At 41.7% G+C, this 17467-nt stretch overlaps 1 protein-coding gene across 6 annotated transcripts in view; it reads right to left on the reverse strand.

Annotated features, from left to right (window-relative positions):
* The window catches only part of Cdkal1 (CDK5 regulatory subunit associated protein 1-like 1), a 663938-nt gene that overhangs the window by 415370 nt on the left and 231101 nt on the right, over window positions 1–17467 (reverse strand). The window contains exon 1 of one of the 6 annotated variants that reach the window (XM_006516762.4): window positions 1660–16162. The exons of the other annotated variants lie outside the window; for them this stretch is intronic. Within the exon in view, the coding sequence (XP_006516825.1) occupies window positions 1660–1684 (25 nt within the window). The 5' untranslated portion in view covers window positions 1685–16162. Of the gene's footprint in view, window positions 1–1659; window positions 16163–17467 lie in introns of those variants that run through there. 6 annotated transcript variants of the gene reach the window in all.

Here is a 17467-nt window from a genome sequence, read left to right on the forward strand (position 1 = left end):
TCTGGAATCACCATGGACATACATTGGGTGAGTCTGTGAGGGTGTGTGTGTGTGCACATGTGTGTAAGGGCATGCTCTTAGAGTGTATTTTAGGACCTAGAGTGATTTATCGGAGCTGTGATGACCCACGGCCTGGGGTCTCAGGCTGATTGAAAGAAGAAAGCTCACAGAGCATCATCAGCCTTCCTCACTCCCTGTCTTGCAGTAGACACCATGTGACCAGCTCTTCAAGGCCTTGCTCTTGTGCAGCCATGCCTTCCTAGCCTGCCAGAAGAGGCTGTTTGCACTGTATGCTGCCCATTCCAACTGTGAGGCAGAATAAATTCTTCTGTAAGTTGCTTCTGTCAGGATGTTTTCCACAGCAACAACAAAGAAAGGAACATTTAGAACCTAGACTCAATGTCTGGAGTGTCAGCAAATGAGCTCCTAGCAAGCCATAACAAGAAAGATTTATTATTAATTTCTGAACTACAGTAAATCTCCTAAAGGGGACTAGCAGCTGCAATGTAATAACTGACACCTTAAATGGCCTACAAATGCCCAAGAGTTGAAGGCTTGATCCTCAGCTCGTGGTGGTTATTGTGAGGGGTGGGGAACCTTGGGAGGTGGGGCCTCAAGGGGAAAGTTAGTTAGGGGCATGATCGCAGGATATTGGGACCTCAGCCCCATATCCTTCCAGACACCAAAAGTCTAGGCAGCTTTCTCTGCTACTCAAGTGGTCGCATCAACTGACTGACTGGCAACAACTAAGTCGAGCATCATTGAAGGAAACCTGGGAAGTAATGAGTACAATAACTTTTTCCTCTTACATATTTTGTCACATGATTCAGAAATGTCTAACGCGGGTAGCAATGAAGGATGACTCCCAACTAGGAGTCTCAGGCAAGGGCCAGGACAACCTAAGCCTGCTAGTCTGATCTTGCTTACCAAGAGAGCAAGCACTCTCAAGCAGTTTGATTACCAGGACCTATATTCTTGACGCTGCTAACTCGGTTTACAGATCAGTTTTCTGCCATTGTGATAACTGTGTCTTCTTCACTAAGAAAAGTAGAAGTGTACACCTTCCCTGTGTACCAACAAGAAATCATGCATGTATACAACTGAGAAAAAAACCTGCCCTTGGATTGGAAAAAGCATCCAGTCTGTTTTCTGTTACCACTTATTGAAATTCTACAGTTCAGAACATAGGCAACAAGCTTTTATATGTATTCAAAGTACCTGTAATATTTTTCCTATAAGAGATTAAATATTCTCTCATATCATGCTGCCCTCTTTCCAGATTATCTGAAGTATTATATACTGCTTTAAATATATGGATATATTAGAACCAGATATATTTTGTTATTTAATGTAGAAGAAGCTATGTTATGAAGATATTCTTTGTATTGATAATAATATTTTCCTTTAATCCTATGAATTTTATACCACAGGTTTAAAAATAATCACCAAGAGAAGAGAGCCCAGATAGTCACGCAATTGGCTAATTCCTTTCAGTCACCTGAAATTTCGAGTCTACAACCTGTGGGTACATGGGCATCTTTAAAAAGGAGAAATGATGGTGGCTTTCATCTACTGTTCCTGTGTAGTGATGTCTTTGAAGGTAAGATAAGCGTTTATGTGCCACAGAACTGGTTGGTAAGCATGAGGCACAGCACTCACCTGCTCCATAGGAACACCACAGCATCCAGAATTGCGACTCCAAGGTTCAGATGAGAAGACTGCTGCTTGTTGAATAGGTACTTGCTTAGAACCATATGTGCAAGCAGACCTCACAGCCTGCTTGACTAGCAATGGGATCTTGCAAATGCTTGCTGATGAATAGAAATATTCTCCTGGGATATTTCTACTGGGATCTCAACACAAATGAACAAACTTCAGGAGATAGAGAAAGAGCTGCTGGTGTGGTTTTTGTCCACCACCACATTATTTACTCCTACTGCAACAATGAGGATCTCAAGCACTTCCCAGGCCTACATGAATAAAGAGAAACAAAAGAGCAGACCAACGTGAATTTACCTCCTAGTAGGCATATTCAAAACAAACGTGGGAAATTCAGTTGGGCATTTTAAATGTGTCTGGACAAGAGGTGGGAGTCCAGTGGGAAAAGAGACAGCAGCTATGACACCAACAGAAAAGCTCTCCCATCCTCAGCACCACATCGCTGGGCATTCATATAGGCCACTTTCCATTTTCAGAGCATTCAGAGTATCACACGACAAAATCCAGGAGGGTTACTTCTGTGGGTAAAGTCACTAAGCCGATGGTATTAAGATACAGTCACGGCTCTAGAGTCCAACCTAGAGTATCCTGAGATACCGCACGTCGTCATGCTGTATGTAGCCTAGAAAACTCAGTGATGAGGAAAGTCTTTACTAACACTGTTTGTGTTCTACAGGGCAGATGCAGTGCCTTCCAATCACAACCAAAGCAGCCAGATGGGAGCTCTCTGCGGGCCTTCCCTGTGCTGCCCTAACACTAGTTAAGTCCTTCAGCAAGCTCTAAACATACTTCCTCACGCCACAGACCTCGGGCACTCTGTCTCTTTTAGTATTTCAGCCATTCTTTAGTATGCAGCCCAGTGGCATTCGTGGCACACTTCCTTCACTGGTCTCTCATTCTGAAACATGCCAGAAAGAGAATCTTGGTGATGCATAAAGCAAAAGCCGCATCAGCTTCTATAAATACAATACAGTTTTTAAATAAGCAAAGAAAATACATTTTAGTAGCTATTAACTCTTTTACATGTATATCATACTTTAATTTGTAAGTTGTTTCAAAGGCCAAAGATCATTTGGCTGATTTAAATAAGCAGCTGCTCTGCTTTGTTAAAATAACTATTGCAATGGTAAGCAGTTTAGACTGACTAGTCACGTGACTGCCACTAAGGATGGCGAGCATCACTCCCAAACAAAATCAGAGTGATGATTTATTTTAATAAATTGCAGACAGCCGCGATCATGAATGACATCACCTCCATCCACTGCTGAGAGGAGACACTGAACAGATGAAGTGCTGTTTAAAGTCAATGGGGCCCTGACTTAGGGGACAGAAGGATTAATGAGAAATCGAGGATCTGCCACATGGTGCTGCTGGGCTGCTCGCTGTGGTCTCAGTGCATGCGAAGCCCCAGGGCCCCACCTGGTACCCTAACTGTGCACTTATGTTTCATTACACCTTGGCCATTGCTATGCATGCTGATTACCAGCGAGTATCAATTCCTCTCACTGTCGCACACCTCTGCAGTGCCCCAGCACTCAACTGTGAAAACTCCGGCACTCCACTCCTCAGAACACAAGGCCCATGCTGCTAAAACCACAGAGAGTAAATTATTTGTCACTCGACGGGGTGCCAATTCGGTTTCCTGAGGATGACATCATGCCCATTTTACCAATAACAATGGCACTAACAAGACCTTGTAATCAACAAACCTCAGGCCTCTCCCAGCCCTGGCAGGTGCAACTCTCTTTATGCTAAAAATAAGCCAACATTAGCTTCAGCTCCAAACTATTTCTTTTATCACAATGCTAAGCAGAAGTTGGCTTCCATAAGGCAGTGCAGCTGCTGCTGCCGAGGCCGCTTCTGCAGATGCCTGCATTAATTGTATCAAGGACATACTGAACTAAGTGCTTATTCAGCACAATGGCTATTGGGGAGCAGCTGGAGGCACAAGACAAACTGTCTTGAAGGGAATGTCCCAGCCCAGTGTGTAAATTACAATGATGAAGTACAAAGAGTCTAAGTTTAAGGGTCTAATATAACTGCAGAGTGGGGCAAAAATGTAGTGTTATCAGTGGAGGCCAGATCCAATAAATAAGGAAGAGAGACTTGCAGATTTCACCACCATTGCAGTCACTGCTGTGGGAGATGCTGAGACCCATTTCCACCCAGGAGGAAGGGGACTCCTCACTTAAAACTATCAGCGGTGCCGGCATTGACCAGCTTGCATGTGCAGGTCAGAATACAATCCCCTCATTGCAGTAATAAGTGGCAAAATCAAAACAGCCTTGTTTACTACACATAAGCAAGACTTGGCTGAAAATTAAAGAGACTGGCTAGTTTTCTTCCTGGGTTATTCAAGGGGGTGCCTATAAGCATCACTGCCTGCTCTCCAGGCATGTTCTCCTCTTACGTTAGTGAATCTCCGTGAATTCAGGGTGATTAAACACTATTCCAGCTGACAGGTAATTACAGAGCTTCTGCCCATAGGAGTTTAGATAGGGATGGAGAAAATGTGCCTGCAAACACCCCAGGAGCATCCTGAGTGGCTTTGCTACTATGGACAGAACATGAGCAGAGAGGACAGGGCAGGCTCAGATTATAAAGTCAGATTCTGAGATTATGGCTTCTCTCTCAGTCTGTGCCAGGGTCTCTTCTCTAGAAAAGTGGAATGAGGATGGCCACACCCATGCATTAGTTGGGAAACTGACCTGAAAGCAGGCAGTCGATCCAATAACAAGATCCCTATGACTTGATCCTCCCCATAAGCCTCTGCGCAAAGATACTCAGATGTAAATTCAAGCCTTGGGAAATTAAAATTGCTCTTTTTTTCCCCCCAAAGAATTAAGAAATGGTTAAAATGAGAATACTGATACATGAATGTCAACCATACACATAGTACCAGTACAATTTGTTGTTATTTCAGCTAAGTTCTAAAGTGGTGTAGTACATTAAAGAGGTAGATGCTCTGCTACGGACTCTGAAAAGCATCCTCAGACAAGATTACCTGCACCAGTACTCAGCCTGGACCCCAAACCCTCACTGCCTCAGGCTCCACTTTCGTGTCAGTACAGAACTTCTCAGCAATGTTGTCATCACAGCGAAATGCTGTTACTGTCATATACAAACCACCATATAATATGCATTTCTTTACAAGCCCAGATGGTATGAGGCTAGATGCAAGCCATCTACCCAACTTTATCCTAATAGATACAATGTAAGTGAGCTGACCCTAGTATCTAAACTTCATAGTCTAGAAAATATTAAATATCTGTATGGACAGTTGAAAAAGTAAAACAAATTCAAACATGAAAGAAAACAATTTGTTGAATAAAACAAAGAGCAAGGCAACTCCCATGTCCAAGTGGGTCCTTATGAGGTCTGTCCTGTGCAACGGTCCTTGGAGGGTATTCGGTATCTGACAGCTCTATTAGCCCTGGAGCCTTATCCAGCATGTTTATTTTTAATAGGTTTCCCTTACAAACAGCTGCCTACGATGCTAGCTTTTCTTTCTTCCTTGGACCTTCCGTAAATATTTGAAGCAACCACCCATTAACCGCAGCACATCTCTTCAGTCCTGTTGTATGGCCTGGGGACTGGAACTGGCTCTTCTTCTCTTTTGCTATCTACTGGCCACACTAGAAAACCCCTGCTGTTTGGGTTCAATCTGTCAAGGTTCAAATTATCCTCCAACTGAGAGCTAATCAAGGGCCTCTGACCTGGTTTGCAAATAAACTCAGAACAAAAGTGGGTTTATTTTTGTTCTTTCTAGGGACCCTTAGTTCTCACAAACTGAAGCAAAATACAAGCACACCACAAATGCAATTGCCTAAAATCAGAAACAGGCACAACTACCCCCTGAAGATGGACGGGACTTACCAAGCGCCTCAGAGGTACCCGTTTTCAAGCTATAAATCCATTTTTTATAGAAATTGGTTTGCAAATACATTTCAAATTAAAAGTCACAGTTCATTTAATGCTAGTCTGCAGCATGCAGAGAATGTAGATGTGAAGCGCTGGGGCTACCCCAATGAGGACACTGGAGATTCCAAGTATCTTTATGGATGACAAGCTTCAAGTTGCTGGGTACACATGGCGGAATTAAGCTTTCCGCACCATTAACATCATTACGGTAGTCACCGTATATAGACTTCTACACTATGAAATATGAACGAGTTTCCTTTTAAATTTTTCCTGTTGCCTCTGCTGCTGCTGTTTCAGACAGGTTTCACTCTGGCCCTGACTCTGGAATATTAATAATATATCTCAATACATTAAGGTCCCAGGGACAAAAATTACGCCTTTGGTCTGAAGCTCAGAGTTCTTTTATTAGGTATCTAATCTTAGGAAGCAGCCTAGGGCAGCAAAGCTGACCACACAGGAGACGCTTGAGGACATCACAGAGCACTGTGACTGCAGTTCTAGGGAGGTCTTGCCTTACATGGCTATCAACTGACGAAACGTCTTGCCTTACATGGCTATCAACTGACGAAACGACCGCGTTATTACAATGCAGCAAAGGACAAGGCAACTGGCTCCTTAAGGAAGAACTATGCATTTTAAACTCTTCCTCCAGCAGCAAGCAGGGCTAGCTGCACCAGCAGCAAGCAGGGCTAGCTGTGGCACCAGCAGCAAGCAGGGCTAGCTGCACCAGCAGCCAGGAGTCACTGAGCATGGAACGGAAGGATGGGATGAAAGGCCAGAGAGAGGGAAAAGTACAGAGATTACCTGGTACTCAATTCACAGTCAACATAAAGAGTGATGAAGCAGCATAGCATGCCAGTTATAGCCAAAAGCACACAGTGGTCATCAAAAGCGCCATCACAGTGCAAACAGGGGGCTGGGGGGAGGGGGCAGGACTACAATCAGATATGGACAAAGATTCGACCTGGCTTGTGAAATAAGGCTTTGTTGATTTCTGTTAGCTGTTTTGTGGAGATTTTAAAGATTAATTTTATTATTGTTATTTCTGTATACACATGTAAGTCTGTGTTTATGAGAATACTTGCTCCTGTGGAGCTGGAGTTACAGGTAGGTCCTAGCAGCCTGACATGGGTGGTGGGGATCGAACTCTGGTCTTCTGCAAGAGCAGTACTCACTCTGAACCACTCAGCTTTCTCTCCAGCCCCAGGTTAGTAGTTCTGATTCCTGGAATCCATGTTTAAGAAAACTCATCAGTACCATGGTTGAACAAGTATGATATCAGAAATTAGATGATCCCCCATTAAAGAAAGATCTGGTTTCACCCAAAATATGTCCTGCCAAGCTTCCATTAAAGTTTCTCTTTGTCTATAGCATCCTGAGTAACAAACCAACTATTCTGGAAGCCATATGATTTAGTACTCTAATGTTTTACTGAAAAAAAAAATCCTGTTTTTTTTTTTAATTTCCAAATGACTAATTTAGAAATTAGTCATTGTTGGTTCTCATGTTCCAGCATTCATCAGAAAAAATGCAAAATATTAATAGCACTGTCTTCATATCACAAATCCTCTACTTAGGAGTAGAAACAATGAAGAGTAACATCCACACTGACCTCAGCTAATGTGCCATTAAAACAAAACAAAACAAAAACCCACATGACTCTCTTGTATTTATTCAAAGTAAGCTATTTTAAAGGTCATCAATTTAAGTCAAGAAACATGCAATAAAATACAAAATGTTAGGCAACCTGAGAAATAACACAGGTTTTCAAAATTAACACAGAAAGCTATTTTTCACATGACTAAAATATTTATGAATTTACAAAAGGCATATATTACTTGAAAATCCAGTTCCAAAAATATTGCTGGATACATTCAAATACTGAACTAATCATGTTAGAGAAGTTATTTAAAAATCTTTATTCAATTTATTCTCCACTTAACACTGAACCAAGCTCCTCCCACAGCCCCCTCTTTTTTACATAAACTAATTACATAGTGAATTACATCTGAAAGTCAGTGCAATCATAACTAAAGGTCAGACCATCGAATGTAAGTTATTTCAAGTCTGAAAAATAAAGCCCAGATGTTACTGCAGTGAACAAATACAGATATAAAAATGGAAATGAATTCACATGGTAAAGTTTATATCAACCCCATTTTTCCCCAAAGAAAACTGATCTCTTCTTCTTAAATTATTTTCCTCAACAATTCCTATGTAAAAGATTGTCTTTGTTTCAAATATTCCCTAGCTTGCTATTGTTTATGTAACATTCACATGTGCCCAATCTATTTTGTTCTCCCAAATGACTTCACATCTGTGAACAATGCATCCTTCTTTACCAATCATGGGTGCTAGGGTGGCGATTCCTTCCAACTTGTGGATCCAGACATGTGTAAGGTTCCTTCTGAGAGCATTCCCTACACAGGCTGCTAAGGCTTCCTATCTAATTATGAGAATCATCACGGCACACAACGTGCACTCATTCAAATCACATTACTGAACATTAATTGAAACATGGGGAGAAGTGAGCCCCAGGCAGTCCTCACCGCCAAGGTGGCCAAGTGGGAGACAGAAGTAGAGCACTCTACGTTTAGCAAGCTCTGTCACCACAGAGAAACAAAGAATTCTCTACGGCTGGGGCCAGACTATGCTGCTAAAATAAACCACTCTTAGACTAAAATATGAAGAGCCATGCAGATCACGCCATTCTCTAGGACCTTTCTACCCACTGTGACGCAAGACCCTTGAATCAGGATGACCTGCAGACGCACAGGCTTTACATTACTAACCAGTATAGCATTCCCAAGTCAGCAAAATTCCCAGGCAATCCATACATACTTTGCCACATGGAAAACATGTTTGGAATCCAGTGTTTCTTCTGAAGAGGTTACCCAGGTGGAGACATTTGTGGTCAGGCATGTGTATGTACACATATAGGCATTACAACCACTGTGTAAGGTACCCAGGTGGAGACATGTGTGGTCAGGCATGTGTATGTACACATATAGGCATTACAACCACTGTGTAAGGTACCCAGGCGGAGACATGTGTGGTCAGGCATGTGTATGTATACATATAGGCATTACAACCACTGTGTAAGGTACCCAGGCGTGGACATGTGTGGTCAGGCATGTGTATGTATACATATAGGCATTACAACCACTGTGTAAGGAACACAGCGTGATTCTCAGGCTGCACCCTGCTTTTTCAGGTCCTTCCTCCTTGTTCACTTCTTTTGAGTTTAGTCGGATAACTAAAATATGTCTTCAACTGTGTAAGAGTGCAGTAAGATCAGGATTATGGTTTTAAGAATTGCTGTCCTATCACCAGGAACCGTGAAGTGTGGAAAAAGCCCAAACTCACACCCAGCAGTTCTTAGCTTGCAGTTCCCAGCTGTGTAAGCTACTATGTTTACTGATAACTGCAGGACTGGATTACTGTACAGTATTTTGTATGTTGATCAACAACAGGATAGGTACTACTGTGCATTCACATAGTTGGCTCAGTGACTTTAAGAAAAGAATTTATTCTCTTTCCTTCTTAGTTTTCCCATCTGGAAACCGGAAGCAAGCCTACCTAGCAGACACACAGAGTGGAAACTGCCATTGCAGAGCTGTGCCTCTAGGACTTGGAAGACATTCACTAAAGGGTTCCTTCCTGTTAGAGTGATCAAGATGGAGGGTGAGAAAGAGGAAGGTCCTGGGCCAACAAAGACTGCCAAAGCAGTCTGCATTCCATTCAACTTTTATCCTATATGACTTCACTGCTTCCTCCAAAGTACATACAATTTATATTTAGTATCCTTTTTCTTTATTCGTTGTTCTTTCGCTGTTAAGCTAGTGAGAATACCTGTTCAATTCCCCACTGAACTCTAAGAATTTGGCATCACAAAAATTAGGTGGGAGAAAACCTCTGAATTCTATACACTTGCAGGTACCCGCACACCAAACAAAAAGGGAAAATAAGAGAAGTGCTAGGTTCAGTGAGTAAGGGGAGGGCAGGGTGGAGACAGTGTGCGAGGTGCACATCAGTGTGAGAGGAGGATGCAGCCAGAGGCTATCACCCACTGGTGCCAAGTGCAACCTGCACTCAAGTATGAGCTGCATTGGTCCTTCCTGGTGCAGAGCACTCCCCTTGGCCTCTCTCCTAAGAGGCCACTGCTTTTATCTTCCAGCTCAGAAAGTCCCTTTACCTAATCTACTATTCTCAACTGTGTTATCTTCTACCATGCAAATGGGGCAAATTAGATGCTTTCCAATCTAGTAGAGATGTAGATTTCTACACAATAAAAATTTAAATCTTCTTAAATTTATTCTTCAAAAAAAAAAAAAACACACAAAATTACAAACGCCAACACATTACTTCAGTGTTTCTGTAAACAAAAGGTCTAGAGTGGTTTGAATGAGAATGTGTCTCCCCTTCCCCCCACCCCCTCAGGTATTTGTACATTTGCTCCCCAACTGGTAGCACTGCTCAGAGCTTAGTGGAGGAAGTGCATTACTGGAGGCAAGCTTCAAGAATCCATAGCCTGGCCCCACTTCCAGTGTTCTCTCTGCTTTGTTTGAAGTTGAAGATGTGATTTCTCAGCTTCCTGCTCCTGCTCACCATGATGGACAAAAGAGATTTTTACTTCTATAAGTTGCCTTCGACACAGTGTCTTACTGTAGTGACAGAAAGGCAATTAATACAAGTCTAATTAGTTCATTAGCACTGATCAGCGGATTATTTCCATAATACAAGGAATGTTTGTTTTATAAAACATGTTTAAAGGGAGTTAAAGGTCTCTTGATTCTGCTAATTATAAGAAATCCTGCTTTCAAAGAATCTAGTCATTTTCATCAAAATATATCATACTTAAGAAAAGACTTTTAGTAATATTAAAAACTAGGCCCAGAAAATATCTAGGACATTGATTCCCACAATTATGGAGTTTTTAAAATATAAATTTCCTAACATATAGCTCCCTTAGACTATTCAGAGAGCTATTACAAAATATCTTGGAGTAAGTAATTTATAAAGAGCATGTATTTGTTATCCACAGAGGTTGGAATGATTTCTGGCACGAAACCCAGGCAGATTCACACTCTGTTTCAAGGATGGGGCTTCTGGCTGCATTCTCACACCTGGAAGAGTACAGGATGCAAGGATGCTCACAGGGTAAAGAAAGCAGAGTCTCCAAATCCAGGCCTCACTTATAATGGTATCACAACTGTCTGGGCTCTAAAAGTTGACAACCATTAAGACCATAGAAAACTCCTCCTGAACTCTCAGAGCCTTTTGGGGTTAAATTTGTGGAATCTGTATTCTAAAAGCATCTTTAAACAAGGGATGCTGTACTTTAATGTAAGCATCATCTGCATCCAACACAAAGTTCAAATTGAAGCTTCAGCAACATTAAAAGGTAGGGTCTTTAGGAGCAGAGAAGGCCTTAGGGGTTCCTTTCCTTCCCTTCCATAATTAACTTCAGAGCATACAGCAACACACTGCCACTGAAACAGAGACGGGGCCCCTACCAGACTGTCAGCAAATCCTGGACTGCCCATTTTCAGAACAATGAGTACTTAACATTCTGTTCCTTGTAAATTACCAGGTTTGTGTCATTTTGCTGTTACACAGTAAGACAGGACCTTACTATGTAAACCTGATTGGCTTGGAACTCACTGTAAAGATCAGGCTGCCTTTGAACTCACAGAGACCTACTAGCCTCTACCTAAGGAGTGTTAGAATTAAAGATATGTCCCACTACTCCCCGCCATTTTGTTTTTGTGATGGTGTCCTGCTGTGTAATTCAGACTAGTGTTAAACTCTAGAATTCAAGCAATCCTCCCTCCTCAGCCACCTGCATACATAGGAATCCGGATATCCAGCCCCATGTCCAGGAGTCTGTGGTGTTTTACTATAGAAGCACAACTTAAAGAATACAGAAGTCTTAACATAAAAATGAGAGAGCTGATACACATACTTAAAACATGGAAACATTCAGGCAGGACTTTTGTTACCACACATAAATAGTGAACCTCTTCACTCTTTCACTGAGTATTCTGATCAAATGTTAGCATTAGTTTAGTCATAATACTTCCGAAAACAAAGTCTCCAGGGGTGGTCTACACTTCACCTTCATCTCAGTTATGGGTGGTGACTTATTTGAGAAAAAATGCATAATACTAGGTTTATGACAAAGCTACTGGATCAAAAATTTGGCCAGATATTTGCATTTCAATCAATGGTTTAGAGATCAGACTCCTTCTGAGTTTAAAAAGATGTAACACCTATAGTTATACACACACACACACACTCACACACTCACACTCATACACACACTCTCACACACACATACTCATATACACACACAAGCACACATACACAAACACTCACACACTCACACACTCATACACACACACACACTCATACACACACACACACACACACACACACACACACACACAATTATTTAATCACTCATTTCCTTAATCACTCAGTTCATTTAATCATCAACTTCCTTTCACTTAACTACATCGTCACTGTTGGGTTTTCTAGCCTCTGGCTTTCACCCTGCTCCTGTTAACACTATCAGAAATGATACATTAAAGGGCCTGAGTTTCCAAGTCAGCAACCTAAATCAAACTTTTCTCCTCTATCACAGCAGTAAGGAATGTGTTAGAACTGACCAAGAGATATAAAGAGTAGATGGAGGGCAGCAAATAAAAGAAATACAGGAGTTTATAACCTCTGCAGACAGCCAAGGTCCCACTAACAAACATTGTTTTTCATGCAGAAAATTGTGCTCACCATACGTGACATTGTGTAAGGGTGTTTACGGCAATTTAATATCCACGGGAGCAGGAGAAGAAATTTAATAAGTTTTCAAATGAAATGAACTGACAGCCAGTGTGAGAAACTGCAGACTCTGCAGAATGAGCACAAGCTGCTGGCAGCACAGAGAAGTGCTTCTTCCCAGAAAACATCCCACGGAGGTCAGGTTCAGAAACCACCAGGTAACAGTTACAGCTTTCCAAGGCGGTTAAAATTCCCCAAAACAACCTTCCACACTAACTTACAACTTTCAAAGTTCACCAAAACCACCCCAGAAACAGATCGCCTCAATTCAAACTCTGAAAACACACCCTTGGGGGAACTTGCGCCCCATTGTCACCCAAAATAATTTGCAGAGTGCTGCTAAGAATGCAAAATAACAAGGCAAATGCATATTTATGTACCCGTCATTAATGCCGAGCTAAGCGCACATACCCAACTCGTAAAGCTGTAGATACCTGTGCACTGGCAGCAAATGAGTTAGTTTTTCTCAGCTGAAAAACCTCGGATAGCCATCACTACTAAACATCTGTGTCATACAATCCAGTCTATGTTCAGTTAAGTGCACTAGACGAACTCTGAAGCCCAGTTGGATTTCTGCTCATTTCCAAAACATGGGTTTTCCGTGCCACCTTTTCCTTAGAGGCCCCAAGAAGCACATGGAATTACATGAGACTTGATCATTTCCGTTAGCCACTCACCCAACAATTACTGAAGACTGGCCAACCCATGTATACCACCACATATGCTTTAACCTAATGTCTTTTATAAAAGCTGCTCCGGACCAATCATGGCATATACTGAAATCACAACCTTTCTACAGCTCAAGCCTCAAGCAGAAATCCAAACTGCCTCCAACAAATGCTAAGGAAACATCTATTGAGTGAACAGTAGCCATATAGTTCCAATAGTCACGTTAACTCAGGGAGCCACGATAGGTCTCTAGCACAACATACACTCTGATATTCCGAATGGTATCTTGGATCTTAAGGGTCATTAGGGAGGACCATGGCTGATCACTGAGGGCTAATGGCCAGCAAGACTCTACACAGAGACCACTGATGAGTAGGCTGACAAGCAAGGAATGTCAGTGTTAGAGGAAGTGGAGAGGGACATAAGGGCTTCCGAGGAGCGACACCACTATTGATATTTGGGCATGTTTTTATACTCCAAACAGCCCACTTAAATTTTTCGAAGGTCAATGAGCTCTTGCAGCCTAAGACTTGCTTCATGGTTCTGTATACTTAACGTCTCATCACTCCAAAGCCAGGTATGGTAATGCATGCCCTCAGTGCCAACATTTTGAAAGCAGAGCCAGGAGGTACAAGAAGTACAAGGTTATTCTCTCTCACACTAACAAGCTGTAGGCCAGCAGGGGCTAAGCGAAACATTGCCATTACTCCCACTTGGTAGCCTCCTTCCTGAACAGAGAGGAGTGCCTTAAAACACAGTCCATGTGCTTTTAATCCTTTTAATCCCAACACTTTGCAAAGTAAGTCCTCCATAACTGTCAGCTGTGCCTTCGATCCTATCTGCATGATGATAAATGAGCCTGCTAGTCCTCCAAGCCTTCAGCGCGTACATGTCTCACGCTGCACTATACATTTGCCTCGCGAGATGATGAAACTCACTCTTTCCCTGCTTGCCTAGACTGTCAGCACTCCCAGGTCAGTCAAATGGCCTCCTCTCTTTCAAACAGGCACAGCTTTATGCAGCTTCCAGTTTCATAGTGCACTACATAAAATTATTTAACACATGGTACTTAAATCCCTTCTAGAGTTGACAATCTATAGCAAACATGTATATGCAGGTGATCTATAAGAGAGATTTACTTGATTATTTTATTTGAATATTGTGCAAATAAAAAGATAAGGGAATTAGACATTTAACTGCCATACAAATGAATATGATGCCATTATTGGTCTCTTTTTTATCTTGGAGCAAAAGCATTATACAGTAATCACCACCAGAGGTGATAGATAGTCAAGTGGGGCTTTATGGAAGCAAGCGCCACAAAGGAGCAATCTGGATAATACAACTGAAAATCCAGTATTGCTTCTAGCCTTAACTACCCAACATATAGCAGGAAGCAAGGTCCTTCTACTCATTGTTTCACACAATTAATCTTAGCCATAACAGACAGTGCTCTTTGCCAGTCTGGAGCTCCAAATATGATTTTTAAAATTTCAGCACTAATACTGAAATCACTAGGCATCCAAAATTGTCTTTTTATTCTGAATACTTCATCCACAATTTACATTATATCCTGTAACTGATTAATGTCACATTCCTTGCAAGGGCCTTTCAGATTTATGAGGGCAGAAAAAGGTGTGTGTGTGTGTGTGTGTGTGTGTGTGTGTGTGTGTGTGTTGTGGGAGAGGGGGCAGGGGGAACAACACACAAATGAGATCTAGAAAAGCACACGGTATGCGCGCAAACGGCCCATCCATCATCCCCACGTTTTGATTCAGAGACAGCAATGGAAGGTGCTGTTTCCACACCACTCACCCTGCACACACACAAAGGTTTGCTCCATTGAGAACACAACTGAAGCTGATTGATTAGCTGCTAGAGAAAAATCGATACGAATATCCTAGAAAACACCAGCCTGTGAATTCATTCTGGCTCCAACAAAGTCCTGGTCACTGCTTGACATGTTCTTCAGGATATCTGAAAAAGCAGCTAAAGGGAACCCAGCAATCTCAGCCCAGGGACCACAGTTAATCCCTATGATTTCATTAAAGGAGGGAAAAACCCTGACTCAGCAAAGAGAAGGAGGCAGGGAAGACGATTCCCTAACATACAAATGTACACAGACCCTCAAATGGAAAAAACACTGAGAAAGTAGAAAGTCAATGAAAAATGCTCAGAGGACTAAAGTGAAGAAAAACCAGGGGAAGCAGCTAAGAAACCAACTAAACATGTACATGCTTTATGCATAAAAGAAATTAAGATTTTTCTTTATGAGCTCTAATCTTGACTGCAATGCTGCCCATTCAAAAGTTCCTAAGCACACTTCTGGAAGACGAATGAAGGGGCAGCAGATTCTACACTTCAGGAGGCCATTTTATCCCTAAGGATGTCCTGACTGGTCTACGTTCTCTTCTGAGTGTTGCTTGCCTTTCAGTCGGCCTTTAGTTGGTACATTCACTCTACAGATAGGAGATAATTTTTTATAAACAAAACATTTCAACAATATGCTATTAAGGAAAAAATTATAGTTATCATATATTCTATTTCATGACAGAAACCTGGTTTCCAATCCCAGTCTATCCAAGTTTAATTTAAAACAATCATTAATATTTCTGGCACACAGAAGCTAGTAAACAAGCTAAAAAAAGGAAAGAAAGAAAATGCCATCAAAATAGGGTATAGCAGCACATATTAATTCTGGCACTCTGAAGGCCGCCCTGGTTCACATAGCAAGTTCAATGTCCCAAGCAGGAAGATCCTGTGTTTAAAAAATAGAAAAGGAAAAGGGAGAGGTAGGGAAGGGAAGAGGGATGGGGGGCCATTTTAAGGAAGGAAATTTACCTGTACTAATAAAGGAATTTCCTGGTAGCACACTTACACTTCATCTTTAAGTAACTCTTCACGGTCAGAGCCATGTTTCTTACTCATAATAGGGCCAGACTTCTAAATAATGGTTTTAGATCAAAGGCACATGAATTATTAAAGAATGAAGACAAGTTAGAAATAAGAAAATGGAACATTTCTTCTATTATGTTAAATATAAAATTATCTTTTGTGATTTGATAAGGCAAATTTTAAAACTCATTAAAGCCCTTAAAGTTTCAAGGTCTTTTGTAGGAACAAAGATGGTGCAAGCCATTCAATGTGTTTATAGTGTGAGCTTACAAATTGGTATTTCCTATCATCAGAAATGAAAAGTGACTGTTAGATTAACTAGCTCACCTGGAGAGAATGTTCTCAGAAACCTTATTCTAAAGCAAAAGGAACCCCATGATTGGATCCCGGGCATCTATATCTGTTATTGATGCTACAAAGTTCTATGCAAATGAGGTTTTTCCTCCTTGGCTCATTTACAAATCCTTCACTGTAAACCATTATCTACTTCCATCCCCTTCACTCAGCCACTATCAGACTTGCACTCTCTAGAATTTTACACCAGGCAATGCTAAATTAGCAGAGAGGACAAACACAACTTGGGGAGGCCTGACACCCAGTTCAGGTCGCCTGGCAGGGAGCAACAGAGCAGGGTTCCAAGCCCAAACTGCCTACAGCAACCCTCCTTCCTGCACACAGTGGTCTCCTAGCAAGGTCTGACCTCAGTGCCTCAGCAACAAAGCCACATGGCAATCAACTGAGCCTGCAGCCATCTGAGAACCAGGGTCTCAGTATCAGCTCTAAGACACAGATAACAAGACAAGTTTCAAGCTTACAATGCTAACACTCAGTTCAAATGGAAATAACATACAAATCACTAATGACAATAATGTTATCATCTTCTGGAACTTTCTACATAAGCAGCCACTAAGTGTTGCTGGCCTGTGATAAGCCAGTCACCATCATCATTAGCCTAACACTACACTGCAGACACTACCAACTACCCCTGCCTGGCATGATGCTCAGAAGAGAAATAAGATGCTGAGCTGGAACTATTTACAAAGGTTCCCAAACCAATGTACAAAATCCATGTTCTCTTTCTCTCCAGTCCTGTATGAGGCATGCATGAGTGGGTCCATACAAAGCCATGATGCAAGCCCAATAAAAGTATAGCTCAATTATGAAGTAATAAAGAAAATTCTTCACTTCCTAAATACCTATTTTTATACCTTTATAGTTTTCAATCTTTTCAAGTGAAAATAGGTAGGTTTTTTAAGCCTATGCAATTTCATAATGTTGAAAAATATGCTTCCTATACTTGTGGAGGTTAACACATATGTCAGTTATACTTAATGTCTCCTTAACAGACAGATACATGGAAAACTGAGCCCCAGTTGAAAGTGCCAGCCAACATGACCAGAGGCACAGAGTAGGTTTCTATCCA

Source organism: Mus musculus, chromosome 13 (genome assembly GCF_000001635.26).
Source record: "Mus musculus strain C57BL/6J chromosome 13, GRCm38.p6 C57BL/6J".
Taxonomy (NCBI): domain Eukaryota; kingdom Metazoa; phylum Chordata; class Mammalia; order Rodentia; family Muridae; genus Mus; species Mus musculus.